At 38.5% G+C, this 14,435-nt stretch overlaps 1 protein-coding gene across 2 annotated transcripts; it reads left to right on the top strand.

Annotated features, from left to right (window-relative positions):
• Positions 1 to 968: 968 nt before the first annotated feature.
• On the top strand, positions 969 to 13,740 carry LOC111225829 (stress-induced-phosphoprotein 1-like). Of its 2 annotated transcripts, XM_022750863.1 has the most exons (18): positions 969 to 1,140; positions 1,389 to 1,441; positions 2,716 to 2,791; positions 3,798 to 3,946; positions 4,033 to 4,116; positions 4,203 to 4,259; positions 4,376 to 4,579; positions 5,359 to 5,559; positions 5,880 to 5,934; positions 6,045 to 6,135; positions 6,225 to 6,366; positions 7,278 to 7,382; positions 7,466 to 7,574; positions 7,660 to 7,846; positions 8,235 to 8,309; positions 8,518 to 8,620; positions 9,836 to 9,942; positions 10,347 to 13,740. In XM_022750863.1, exons 1-18 carry the CDS (start codon positions 1,113 to 1,115, stop codon positions 10,480 to 10,482), a joined length of 1,962 nt encoding a protein of 653 aa, XP_022606584.1. In that variant the 5' UTR covers positions 969 to 1,112; the 3' UTR covers positions 10,483 to 13,740. The 2 variants fall into 2 exon arrangements, with proteins under 2 accessions (XP_022606584.1, XP_022606585.1); XM_022750864.1 differs by lacking the exon at positions 1,389 to 1,441 and having other exon boundaries at positions 970 to 1,140.
• Positions 13,741 to 14,435: the final 695 nt, after the last annotated feature.

Raw genomic sequence — 14,435 nt, 5'->3', positions numbered from 1 at the left:
TACCGAAGGAAGAGACAAACACGCAGCATAACGTAATTTTTACACCAGGAATCAGGTTAAAGTTACACAAATGACCTGTGGAAGCTCCATGTTGGTGTTGTTGTGGTCAGTCCGCCACTGTGAGCGCGCTTCCTACAGCTTGTATCCAAGAAGCGTTGCTAGGATGTATTCGCGCGAGACGGGATTTGAACTGAAGAACCCCATAGATCGTATGGTGATTAGATGGATCACTTCCTGTATTTAAAAAGTTCAAAAACGGTGGGAATTCACCCCGTCCACCCTTTTTTGATCAGTTGGCATGTCACTACAGTCGTTTTGTGTTACTTTTGGTTGTTTTTTTTTACCTGCTTAAGGTCACTTTGTTGTAATTGTATGTGCTTTTATAGTTGTTTTATAGTTTACAGTCAGTACATTGCTCATGGTTAAATACCCTGACTGACTAGATAGAAAGTCCAGTGCAATCTGACATTATCCAATACTACAGCCCAGCAATAAATCCTGTCACCAAGGAAGGTATTTAGTTTAGGTGGAAACTCTGTGTGGATTCTCAGTTACAGTTTTTGAGGAAGCAGTTTGTGGTGTCATTTGATATGAATGTTAATTTAAAAAATGGTCCTCAAACACTGCTGAACAAAACTTAATGGTGGGCAAAAATATTAGAAAAACGTTTACATATAATACAACATAACACATTATTGCAGCTTTATCGGGTGCTCAGAAATGAAAAAAGTTAATCGTTTATTTTCTTAATCCACAGAAATAACAACATAATTCAACATCGACTCAAAACATGTCCAATATTTGTTAAAAGTTACTTGATATATCCGATGAAAAATCCTAAACACGTCAGACTTTTATTTTTACACTCAGAACACCGCATTCAAATCCCGCCTACTTTACCATGATTGACAGGATAGATATCAAATCATAACACTGAACTGGAACAAAGCCCAATGACGATATTTACGCTCCTTTTATAAAGCCTGTAAGGTTTGAATCAGGGTATAAAAACTCAAAACATCAAACACGGAAAGGAGAAGGAAATAGTCATCGATATACTATAACCAACACACCGAGCAACAAACCAACAGCTGAGAAATAACTTAAACATCATGCCAAGAAGGAAGGACATTGTAAAAGGTGAGAATAAAACAGTGTTTGTAATTTGTTAGCTTTATAGCTCATTCATCGCTCAGTTTCATTTACTGAGAACTCGACCTATATCAGCAAATGTGTCGCAAGGTAGCTTTCCAGCTAGCTAGCTTACATTGTGGCACCAAATCAGTCATAATGTAACTGTGCCAACCGTAGCTTTGTGACGTTACAGTCACGAGTCATAAATACACGTCTTTTATGTATTTTAACAACGTCTTGTCTCTACCTGTCAGGGGGTGCTCCTATACAGAGAATTCGAGAAAACTCGAGACTTATGCGCACCCACGTGAGTATGATTCAAGCACCTGAAAACTTAGATTATGTTTTTTTTAATGCTGTGGCATAACAGGTATTTCCGGTTTTGAGCGCGCCGCTGATAACGTGCCAACAAGGTCCTCATTTACTAACACAATTGGTGATGTGACTACAAGAGACCATAGTTGCCAGTTGTGGCAGCATATTTTCACAGCAGTTAATAATAAAATCTGTATACGTAATTAGGAAAACACCAATTACATCCAGTTGTCAGTTTATTAGGAACACCTGGCTAAAACTAGTCTGTCCTCCCTTAATGAAGGCAATAATGTTCAGTTGTTGTAGAATCTGTGTTAAAGAGGCGTTGATTCAACTTTATGATCATTTTTGGAGAGCATGTAGTTAGTGGAACTGACCAATATTCCATCTTGAAGTGTTGGTCTTGTAGATGGACTCAAAATCAGGTTTTATTAAATTTATATTGAGTTCACTTGTTGTAAAGTTCTGTTTTATCAAGTGCTCTAAGGCGGGAAACGATCATTATTTTCATTATCAGTAGGGCCTATTCTCTTTTTTAATAATTTATTATTTGGTGTATTTAATATCCAAAAATATTAAATTTTTGTCTTCGGGTGTCTTTTCTATCTACTATCATGTATGTCAAAGAAAAGCATCAAATCTTCATATCTAAGAAGCTGGGGCCAGTAAATGTCCAGCATTTTTATGTTTGAAATTTATTATCAACATACTTGATGATTCATTTTCTTGATTCATCTACTAATAGTTCCAGCTCTAGCTGCAACTAACAGGTAATTGATTGTGTGGTCTATGTAATGTCAGAAAACTGACATGTTCAGCACGATTCCCTGAAGTTCAAGTCCAAAACTGTCTAAAATTCAAAGATAAAGAAACAGAAAAGCAGCAAGTCCTCATGTTTGAGAAGCTGAGAATATTTAGTATTTTTGCTTGATAGTTTATAGGTGAGTTTCTTGATGTTCAACTAATCAAGTAGTAATATACCCTGTAATTATAATATAACAAAAATCTAAATCCAGGCGCACATCTGTCTCAACATTACAATGTCAGTATCACCTACCAGCTCGTATGGTAACTGCAAAAAATAGCTTCACACACATAAAATGATGGGAAACACAGTTGAAGCAGGAAGCAGTTAACAATTTTACTCAGGAGACAGCCTTTAGTGTGTGTACAGCATGGGTACAGTCACAAAATAAATAATCAACTGGTTGTTTGAACTCTACATTGATGGATTAATTTTAAGTTGTTGATCTTTCTTCATTTCAGGAAACAATGGTGGATTATATAAATGGACGTCATCCTAATGACTCCATCATGAATGTCTTAACCTCTGGTTTATTTGGTAAGGCTTTTTCTTAATAGGCTGTTAATGTTTAGTCATCTCTGGAGCCAGGCTGCTAGCTAATGAGATGACTGGCTGGTCTCGCCCACTTGTTGGGTCCTCACATCTATGAAAGCACTGAAACACATTTCCGAACAGACATTATTTGAATAGATGAACCACATAATCGAAATGCAAATATTGAGTTTTTCACCTGGGGGAGGACTTTATAAAGTCCAAAGAGGGAGCTCCTAAAGTATCCTCAATAAAAAGGGTGGAGCAAAAACACTTATCTTTACTTTTTCTAGATGTGGACTTTGAATTGAAACGGTACTTTGGCTGTGACTGATGTCGTTTCACTACAGCACAAGATTGAGAAAGGCCTAGTTAAGACAGAGGAGATGGGTTAACCTGTGGCTTTTACTGAAATCCTACTTCATTTGGAGAATGTAAGTCAGAAGACGAAGGCAAAGGAAAGACTAGTTTGTGTGACATGTCCAACCTAGGTGGAAAGTAAAAGTGTTTATAGTTCAGAACGACCACACTTGAAGGTGGAGCGAAGAGCATGCTGTCACAGGCAGAGGGGATATGACATTGTTTGATTGTGGAGATAATGTTTCACATTTACAGTCTCCACCTGGAACTTGGTTGTTCGAATGAAAAGTGACACAAATAGTTGAGCTACTGAGAGAAATTCAAACCCTGGCTCCTCTCACCTCCACAACAGTCACAGGGTGACGGTCAAATTGACTTCAGAGAGTCACCGGTCTAATCCAGCCTCTTCCTAATCCAGTGGTGGAAAGTTGAGGGCGGAGCAGGTTTCTGAAGCCATTTGACTGTCTAATAAGCTGTTTAGATGAAGTACTGTTGCCATTATCCACCAAGCTCTTTCAGGCTGAGAAGAGTTAATGACCATACTGAGATAAAACAGATTTTTCACCCTGTTCTTTTTAATATTGTGATCAAAATCTCTTTGGGGTTCAGATGTGCATCTTCACTAGAATAAATTTCTGTGTTTGTCTGTCAGGTCTAGATTTTAGATCCTACGACCTGCATGACGACATCATATATTCCGACGAGGACGATGATGAAGATGATGATGATTCTTTTTATTCACACATGGCTGCTCACAGGCCTTTAGCACCACATCCGCGAATTACACAACTCACTGACGAGGTAATGCACTTCTGCTTTTAAATTAATCTTGTGAATTTCTTGAACATCGTCTTAATTTACAGATTTTGTTTGTTTGTTTGTTTCAGGAGGCTGATAAACATGCAAAGGAACTGATAGCAGAAGAGGAGCGGCGTAAGGAGAAAACAGAGAAGAACAAGCGTAAAAAAATGGTCAGTGTTGATTTAATTCAGATGTTTAAATGAATGTTTTTCTTTTGACAGCGCCTCACAACAGATTTGTCTTCTTTCTGTTATAGCGTAAAAAAGAGAAGAAACGACTAGAGAAGGAGAATGCATCTAAAGACATTTTACCTGTAAGTCTTGTTTTATTCATTGCTGTGAATTACAATAGATAACAAGTCTTATACTAGGCCATTCTGATCGTTTGTAATGTAATTTTTTTTTCATTATTATTTTTTGGTTATTTCAGGAGGAAGAACAAGGCAAGTCCGACTCCTCAGAAAATAAGGAACAAAATCCTATTTTTGAAAGTAATGCAGAAGCAAATGAATTTCCTGAATGTGGTAAAACTCAAAATGGACCCGCGGCTGCTGGAGGTGACGGAAGCAGTGGTAATAATATAGAAGAAGAAAATCTTGTGAAAATGAATAAGAAAGAAGATGAGGAGCAAAAGGTTTGTGAATAATTTACATTTCTGTTTGTGTGACATTGTGGAACAAAATTACAGTGGGTTTCTTTTTAATGTACTGATGAAGAAAAGACAGGAAAAAGTATATTACTGTGAATAGTATAGTGAATTACATGATACCTCAACAGTTATTTATTTCCTTATATTCTGCCCCTCTAATGTTTGCAAATAAGGAGGATAAAAATTGGAAACACCAGGAAAACACTATCACTGACTATAACCTCCAGTAATTAGCAACCAATTGAATTTACAGTTTGAACAGAATCTACTAAATTGTAAAAGATTGCACAGGTGTACCTAATAAAATGGCCACTGCACTGAGTGTAATTTCCAATAAATTAGAAATAAATAATAATAAAAAAACTGACACACAATGAATATGGGGTCCCTGATGGTCTACGGCAGTTGCCCTGCTATAATCCAGTGAGGCTGAATGGTCACCTGGTGTATGTCTAACTTTTTGTGTTTCAGCACTGTTACTGGTGTTGTTTTATATCCCACAATGTTTCCACACTAATATTGTTATTGTGTGAATGTGGTTAGAGAATAAGTGAGGTTATGTGCAGAATTGGAGGTTTAATTCAGTAGGCAACACTAAATGGAGTGTGTTCAGTAGTCAGTCTGAATCTGGTTTGTGGTTTCTGTCAGATCCATGCATCTAGACGTAGTGCTGTCTATTCTTTATCACGATTTCACAACTTTTTCATAAGGAGTGCTTTACAGAGGATTATCCTAAAATAACCATCTTGTTTTATCATCCACAGGATTTGGATTTAAATAATTCATGTGCTTCTACTGCTAAATCGGTGCCTGAGGAGACGTGTAACCAAAAGCCTGCAAAAGACAGAAAAAAGGAAAAAAGTAAATTACCCGAAACTCAGCTGCTCAAAGAGGAAAAACCAAAAATTGTGGAAAAACCTGAAGTCCAAAAGAATCAGGAGGAGAAACATGAACCCAGTAAAGAGGTGGGGACACTGAAAACGGCAGTTGCTGAAATTCATAAACCTACTTTGAATTCTTACTGCGATTGTGTTTCCTGGTACATAGCAATTACCTATTATAGCAATAAAAAAGATAAATAAATATTTTAAATTATCATCAGCTCAGAAAAACAAGAACCCAATTTTTCCTATACAAGTCTGACACTTAAATATACCTTTTTTATGAATAATAACCAGTTGGACTTGGTTACTTAGCAACATGCAAATTCACCATTTCCTGTGGTGCTTGCCTTGCTTCACAAACTAATGGACTAACACCATTTTTTGTTTTTTTTTGTTTTCAGAAAACAATAGATCCAACTGCAGAGGAGTATGCAAGAAGAAGCAGAGAACTGGCTGGTAAGTTACAGTTTCCATTAACATTTTGTTTTTATCGTGACTTTGAAATAAAAACAAACATGTGAAAGTCCTGACTCAACCGGCACCACCGTGCCTCCTCTTCCTTCCAGCTACAGGAAATCGTCTGGCTGCCTCTCGTCAGTATGACATGGCAGTGAAGTGCTTTACAGACGCAATTAAATTCAACCCAAAGGAATTTAGGTAAGAAGGTGGACTTAATTTGACTTCGGCCTTTTTCTATTTTTAAAGCACCTAGAAGCAGCAGTGACTATTCATGACTTGTGTTTCAGGTTGTTTGGAAATCGGTCCCTCTGTTATGAAAGACTGCAGCAGTATGAAAACGCTCTCAGGGATGCTGATCTAGCACTCTCCATGGAGCCAAACTGGATAAAAGGTTTATTTAGGAAGGGGAAAGCTCTGTGCGGGCTCAAGGTAAATCACTGCACCTGCATCCAGTTAACACTGCTTTCCATGTACTGCTACTGTTTTTTTATTATTTGCTTCCAGATACTTAGAATACTTGTAATGTTTTCTTTTTATTTATAGTTTCTCTAAATGTTGCAAGTGGCTCGACATTTTTACAAACGCACCTATAAAATCTACAGTCCTGACAAAACTGTCAAACTTAGCGTTATTTAACAGATGTCTTCTTCTTTTGGAGATTTTTATTCCTCCGTGCCGACAACAGTCAGATCCAGTGGCATATTGTTTTTGGGTTGTCCGTCCTATTCTCGTGGACACGATATTTTATAATAACGCCTTGATGGAACTTCCTCAAATGTTGCACAAACATTCACTAGGACTCGAGGATGAACAGATTAGATTTTGGTGATGAAAGGTCACGGTGACCTCACAAATCGTGGTTTTGACCTTGTGAGCCCAATATCTCCGTAACACCTTGAGGAAAAACGTTCACCTGGACTCAGGGACTAACTGATTAGATTTTGGTGGCTAAACAGGAATGTAACCTGACACAAGTCTGAGTGGGGAAACCAGTCTCACAAAGCCAGTTATCAACTGGCTCAGTTAACTTGGGGTTTACCTATCTGGTCTACGAGTGAGTTCATGTGAAAGGGGCCAAGTTGTTAATTACAAGCGACATTATCAGAGCCTTGAAAGAAGTACGTCATATGAATATGCGTTCACACTTATAATTTGAAGAAATGAAGACGCCTGCAACTACATACTTCCTGCAAGGTTACATGGGGCTACGAAATAAGGTGGATTTTTGTGAGGTTGTTACTAAATACATTTATTTTCATCTCACAGATTTTTGTTTTGTAGTCTCTGCAGTGTAATTTCCCAACATTACCAATCCTGTGATCCTTCCTTCACTTCTGCAGAAATACTATGAGGCCTCGCTGATCTATAGGGAGGTGTTGAATCTGGACAGTTCGAGCGCTGAAGCCACGCAAGAGCTCAAACGAGCGCAGACATTGCACCTCATGGTAGGAAAACTCATTTGTGGCTTTAATGTCTGTATGCTGGTATCTCATCAGCCTAAGAGATTGTCTTTGCATCTCCATTTTAGGAAATGGGCTTCACCTGGCCACAGAGCACCGAGGCCTTGAGAGCTCACGCCACATTAGAGGAAGCCGTTGACGCTCTGTTTGCTGGCGACAGTAACCAGTGTCCTCCAGGTAAATGTCACAAAATGCTTCTCAAAGATGAAAGCTGTGAATGACGTCCTGGTGCTTGAGCTCTTTCACTGTCTGCTCTCTTCAGACGCCGGTGCCAGTTGGGACAACGCAGAACAACCAGTGGTGCAGGAAGAAGTTGAGGATGAGGGAGAGTGGATTGTCCTACAAGCGAGCCGTCCTCGAATGCAGCAGGTCAGAGATTTCGACGCCCTGGTCCACAGCCGATCGAAATCTCAGTCGCCAACCCCTCATTCAAGGAATTCTGTGAAACCGTAAGTTCAGTGGTTTGTTATTAATGTGTATTTTTATCCTCCAATCATAAACTAATCGTAAATTTAAGAACATGTAGAAAAATGCCCTTAAATCCTAAAGCAACCTCGCATTCCTCGTTTTTGTTCTGACTAACGGTACAAAGACGTTCAAACTGGGACCAGAGGGTGTTTGGCAAGTTTGCTTGAAGAATGACTCATAAGATAATACTGATTCATCACATTGCCTTAGCTCTAGATTTGTCATTTCCGAGGTGAATTAAAAGTGACCGCCCTTTCGCAGTGATCGCATATTTGAGTTTAAAGTGTTCAGGGTGATTTGCTGAGATGTACCCAGAGTGCAACATGATTTTAAGTTGTTGTTGTTTCGTCTCTTCTCTTTTGCATGAAGGGAGCTTTTCTCCATTTGGGTTGGATCCTTGGCTCCTGCTGTCACCTACGCAATACTTCACGAGCTCTTCAGCAGGTGACGTACCTCAGTCTGAGCTGCTTCACGCCTCCGAGCATGTTTTTTGTTTTAAGATCTCATTCAGCATTTTGTCAGAATCAGATTCTTCTTCAGGTATTTAACGGGTGAAGCTTAAATTCCTGGATTTGTTGAATCTCATGTCTCTCTCTTCATCTCTGTTTGCTTAGTTCATGTATTTACACTCTCCCTTCTCTCTCTGTCACAGAGTCGGGGCAGTCTACAGCATCAAGATGCTGCTGGAACATCAATGTGCCTTTGTGAACTACACAAGAAAGGAAGACTGTGACAGAGCCATTCAGTGTTTTAATGTGAGTGTCTTGTTTATTTACTAAAGCCCCATTCAGGGCGAGGTGGGGAATAATTTAACTCATTGTTTCGGATGGCATTTTAACCATCGGGAAATTGGCCGAGATGACAACAGCATATTTCATGATATTTTAAGGGGTCTTCCTCTCCTGATGGCTTTGCAGAAAAACAGTTGTTTATTTCGGCTGTAATGAAAATTACCCCCATAGATCTGCCTTAATCTAGTTTGAACAGGGCGTCATTGATATATTATGTTTGTTTGTCTGACTCGTCAGCAAGAACAGTAGAACATGTCATGTCATGTTGTAATAGTTCTTGTTTTAAGTCATAATGTTCCTCTAGGGAGTGGTTCATGTGACCAAGGTCGAACTTTTCAGCTGGAGCCACAAAGTAAATGTTTTTTTTAAAAAATGCGTAGATTCCCTGGATATTAGAAATGACACTCAAAGGCACTGAAGTCGCAGACGAATGAAAAATATTCCTGTAGAAAATGCAAAGTAAAGACATAAACCAGAAAATATCTTAGGTCGTTCACAACTTGGCAGATTGTAGAGGTATCTAAGTAGAGCAGGAAGTTGGAGAAAGATATTTTGATTGTATGTTATTAAAGCCGTGACTGACAACTGCAGCTTTCACTCTGTAAAGTTTTTCTTGCTTTAAAGTTTGTCTGCTTCTCTAAAACCGTAGCATTATTTCCCGTCGTGCAGAAATCAATCTTGACATAAATCTGTTGTTTCTCTGCAGAGTTTCTTCTCATTTTCCAGCCTGCTCGGAACAGCTCGAATAGGTGTTAGAAAAATAAACCACACATTCATGTAAAGCTTGTGTTTTTTGACACAGTGATTTTACACCTTACAAGGAAATGTGGTGAACCAGTTGATTAGTAAAGAGAAAATAAATTGGTAACTATTATGAGAATTGATTAAAGGTTAAAGTAATTTTTCTTTTTCTTTTTTTTTTATTCTAATAAATTTAGTGTCTTTTGGTTTTGGTTTTAGTCAGATAAAAGAAGATATTTAAAGACGTCACTTTGGGTTCTGGGAAACTGGTTTTTGCTATTTTCTGATATTTTATAGACCAAATAATTGCAAGATTATTTTTGGGGAAATGGCTAATTATTTTTTCCATGTCTGGCCAGGAGTTTTACTTTTTACAAACATGTTCAAGTACGCCGACTATGAAGTTCTGCAGATGTTAACTGTCTGTCTCCTCCTCAGGGAATGGTGGTAGAAGGGGCTCCACTAGCTGTAAGATATCCCAGTAGAGGCCACAATGGACTGGGCATGTCCAAATCAGCTGCCAACGACCCCTTTTCACGTCCTGGGTAAGAACTTTTTCACTTTGTTTTTGTTTTGTTTTGTTTCTTAGATTTTACTCATTGTCAAGTGTAAAATGATTAAATGTCCCAAACTTCACATAATTTTTTAAAAAATATTCTTTTTACAACTTTGAAACACAGTGGATGGAGATCGCATTCACACTGCAGTACTCAGTAGTAGTTGTCCTGGCCAAGCTGTTCTGAGAACATACTACTGATATGAAGTATATTAGATCTAATATTACACTTTCCCTGTCCATATTACTTATTCTGCTCAGCTGTTTCCATTATTAGTTAAAGAAGAACCTTCTACTCCCGACATCCTGTAAAACATCCCTATAATTTAATCTTGAAGTGACAGGTTTTTTGTTTTTTTTCCCCTGTTGTTGTTGTTGTTGTTGTTGTTGTAGCCCATACAAGAAGGAGTGCTTTTTCTGGAGGACCACGGGCTGCACGAGGTCGGATTGCACTTTCAGACACGTCCCAGAGCACAAGAACATCGACAAGGAGAAATTCACCGGTCGACTGGGTCATATCAACATGTAGGAAATCAAAAATGCCAAGAAAAAGCTGAGGTTTGACACTGTGGTGGTGCCAACCCGGGCTGTTTATAGTTGCCTCTGTTTTGCTCTTGGCTTTGGTTCTTGTGACGGTTCGACTGCAAAAAAAAAAGAAAAAGAAAAAAAGAAAACTTGTGTTTGACATTCTGTTGCAGTTTCGAAAGTTTTTGCACTTTGACGGCCCACCACTGTTGCATGAATACAAAGGACACACCAAAATGCATCAATGCTACTGTATTATAGTAATAATTCATGTGCCTTTTTATAGATACATTTAATATGTGCATCAAGCTTCCTTTGCAATTTTGTCAGGGATTATTTATGATCTGATCTGTTTAAAGATTGTGTTTAAAACTCCTGCTTTTTACTTCATTGCATTTTGAAAATAGAATTAACAGATATTTCTGTTGACTTTCAGTCACCACCAGGTGGCAGCATTGCTTTTATCCCTTAACTTTAGGGAAAGAAACTGTTCTGCTTTAATTTTAAAGGCTGTGATTGATGAGTAGTTATGCTGTAGGCACATTTATTGTGCCATGTTTAATTTTTGAATCTGTGAATAAGACTGCTGGGTTTGTTTTGTGTGTGGGGTGACTAATGGTTCAGTTGTGTGCGTTATGTATAAATTTTGAATTGCCCAGTCTGGGATCTGATCTGTTTAAGTTGAGTGATGTTTGGACACAATCTGTCGTACAACAAGTGCCCTTTAGTAGCACAATGGCTGCAGTTTTTATCACGGATGAGCCCAGAGGGAATTAAAGCCTCAACTGTGAGTGTTTTAATGTCATGTCATGCACATTAATATATATACAGTACAAAACCAAAGACTGGGAGTAGGTGGAATAGTATAGATAAGCCTGGATATGACTCACTACACAGAATAATGAAGTCAGTCTCAAGGCTAAAGCACGATTCATGAGCAGGAGTATTCAAGCCTCAGTGTGCACCTCGGTATAATTTGAGATATCACTGTGAGGGAAGAAGAAGGCAGGAATTGAGAGTGAGAGAGACTGTGGCTCTTTGCCGTCCCATCACCAAAACACCACCAGATTAATCCGGGCAGCAGCTGTGTATCCTGTTGCAGTGTCCTTGAGTGAGAAGCCCTCCAGTCTTAGGTTAGCCTGAGTTTTAGAGTGCCAGTTAAAAGCCTGAAAAGTAACTATTGTCCCTGAGATTTTATCTTAAGCGAGTCCCTCTAAGCCTAAAATGCCTCGTTTCATTCTCCCTGACTGTGTCTCCTCGCCGTTAATGTGGGTGGGATTTGTGTAGATCCCTCTCTGCTAAAGCCCAGCAGGTTTGTTATTTGACTCAAACAGTTCAAGGTCACTGTAGTGACTCCTGTTACGCAGTGTTTGGGGTGTGAATTACAAAACCCTCCCAAAGAGCTGAATAATTACCTAAAAACGAGGTTGGAGCAGAGAAAAAAAGTTGAGGCGTTTTAGCTGTGAAAAGCGCTTAGTCTCGACCTTACAGGCAGAGCAGCTGTACTAGTGGGCATTAATTGGCTGATGGTGGCATACCTCACAAAGCCCTTTTGATCTGTGTGAGATCTGAGAGCATGAAAGGCCTGTAACACTAATAACATGAACTCTGGTTGAACCCATAGGCAGCACTGGGACATGTGGTTGATATATTACCAACCTACAAAATGGGTCTATATTTAATCTTATTGGTTTGCTTGGCTTTGCCCCACTAGAAACCTGTTCAAATGTAGATAAAGACAGATAAGAGCTTACGGTTCACAAACTGGCTGGAATCAACATCCCACCACTCTGGGCCGGACGAAGCCAATCCCTTATTTAACCAAAGCAAACACCAGGAAGATTAAGTGCATCTTGTTAAAAGGCTGCCTGGTTTGTAGAGCTTTTAACAGATTTCTCTTTTCTCTCTCCCTACCAACAGGAGGGGGGGGGGGGCATAGTAACAGAAATTAAAAAGCGGACATGACATGTTGCTCTCCCACTCTTTGCTTTGTGATATATGACTATGCAGCAAAAACCCTCCTCACTCCTCCTGAGACGTTTTCAGTCACAGTAATTGAATTCTTTTAGCGCAGGGGTACATAATCAAATTTTTATTCTAATTCTGTGGTTTCCCTCCGCTGGTAAATAAACTATTGATGTGACAAGAGGGAGTAGCTGAGTCACGCTGTATATCAACAGTCTGTTTTGCTTCTCAGGAAGCCAAAATAAATGCTCCACTGCAGGTTTGCAGCTGCTCAGCTTACAGGCCTCTGCTCGAACCTCATAACCTCTCCTGCAGAGCTGCTGCTGTTTGACTGTCCTCTTTAAAGGAGTGACACTTCAAACAGGTCAGTGTGTGGATTTTGGAGAAACACACCAAAGTTTTTGTTGTTTTTGTTCCACATTTAATTTACCTCAAAATGATTGCAGGGACATTGCAATGTAAAGGCATCATCATTTGGACGTGCACTTGTGATTACAACACACCCACACAGTCCTGAAGATGATTACTTGGGTTTCTATCTTAATTAATAGTTAATAGTGTGTTTTTCTTTCCCGTAAGCTTGAATTTATTTAAAATGATATAGAGAAATACTCTAGATTTCTTTTTTAACACATACAAAAAGACACTCTTGCTGTTTTTCATCAGAGCTATCCTCACTTTTCCCAGATAAAACGTTTGAAGAATTTAATTTCAGAATATTAATGTTTAAGTTTGTTGCTGTCATTCATATTTACCCAGAAATGTCTTTTTAAATTATTGATCATCTTGGTGTTTTGTAAAAGTGATCCATATTGTGCTTTGTTCAAAATGTAGATAAATAATTTTGGATGAAATGATGGCGTCTGCAGGTCGTAAAGAGCGCGATAACTGAGATCAACAAGATGTTGTGATGGAGGACTCACACAATGGGGAGGCATCTGGTTCTCTGCAGTCTCTTCCCAACCCTGGCTGGATTCCTTTGTTGTTCTGTGAAATGAATACAGTAATTGTCACAATGAGAAATTGACCTTCCTTTTAATCTAGACAGAGGCCCCCTTAACAAGTTAAAATAGCACAAACCCAATTAGGGAATTGATTGCTTGCTTTCATTTCTCTCATTTGCATCAGGGTCATATAGAGAAGATAAATTAATGGCTAGTCTTTTGTCCACACTGTCATTCCTTGCTTGCGGAGTATCTAATGCTAAGAAATGAGCAGGAGAGTCTTTTGTCTCCCCCTTGACGAACTCATGCTGATAATCTGCTGTACAGAACATTAAAAAGTTGTCACTCTTTCACACTGCTGTAAAAAAAAAAAATACATACCTTTTTATTTTAATGAGATAATGATGCATCATTCAAAGGACAGATCTGTGTTTATTTAAGTTAAAACATCTTTATTTAGTATCGAACAAACTCGGAAATACTGAAAATAAGAGGCACTATCCAAAAGACAACAAGCTGTGACTTTAGATGCAAATCACGTCTCTTTAGCTCTTTATAATAATTTTGGGTTGTAGTTTATGTGGCTGGTTTGTCTTGACTTATGAATATTCATATAAACAAACCTAGTTTATCAGATTTTGAAAACCACGTGAGTATCCCTTCAATACAAATTACTACCCAACATCTGTGTTACAGTTCTGTTAATATAGACTTGTGTGGGTCCGTCGCCCGTTGACTTCCATTAACTCTGTTCATGATAGTCTAGAGGAATATCAGATAATAAAAAGGAAACTACACAATGCTAATAGACAAATGCTGCTACTGAAACATCTCTTAAAATAAAACAAAAACTCTTGAAACAACATTGTCAAACCCGCAGTCAGTGTGGTTTATTGTAATATTTGTAATAGCTTGTGCAGCCAATAGAGGTCAGCCAGCAGTGAAAACACTAACAGGTTAGAAAATATATAATATCACCAGATTTATCTTTTAAAATATTAGTTTTTTGCCTGAAAAGAACAAGAAAAAAAGCATTTAAACTATTGCA

Source organism: Seriola dumerili, unplaced genomic scaffold (assembly GCF_002260705.1).
Source record: "Seriola dumerili isolate Sdu_G_001 unplaced genomic scaffold, Sdu_1.0 BDQW01000149.1, whole genome shotgun sequence".
Classification (NCBI taxonomy): domain Eukaryota; kingdom Metazoa; phylum Chordata; class Actinopteri; order Carangiformes; family Carangidae; genus Seriola; species Seriola dumerili.
This window is presented reverse-complemented; position numbering and strand designations above follow the sequence as displayed.

Bases quoted from the DNA above. Each gene is read 5' to 3' on its own strand.
- LOC111225829 (XM_022750863.1), top strand. From the start codon at position 1,113: ATGCCAAGAAGGAAGGACATTGTAAAAG. The intron at 5,560-5,879 runs GTGGGGACACTG...TTTTGTTTTCAG, and splicing joins AACATGAACCCAGTAAAGAG to AAAACAATAGATCCAACTGC. The intron at 6,136-6,224 runs GTAAGAAGGTGG...CTTGTGTTTCAG, and splicing joins TTCAACCCAAAGGAATTTAG to GTTGTTTGGAAATCGGTCCC.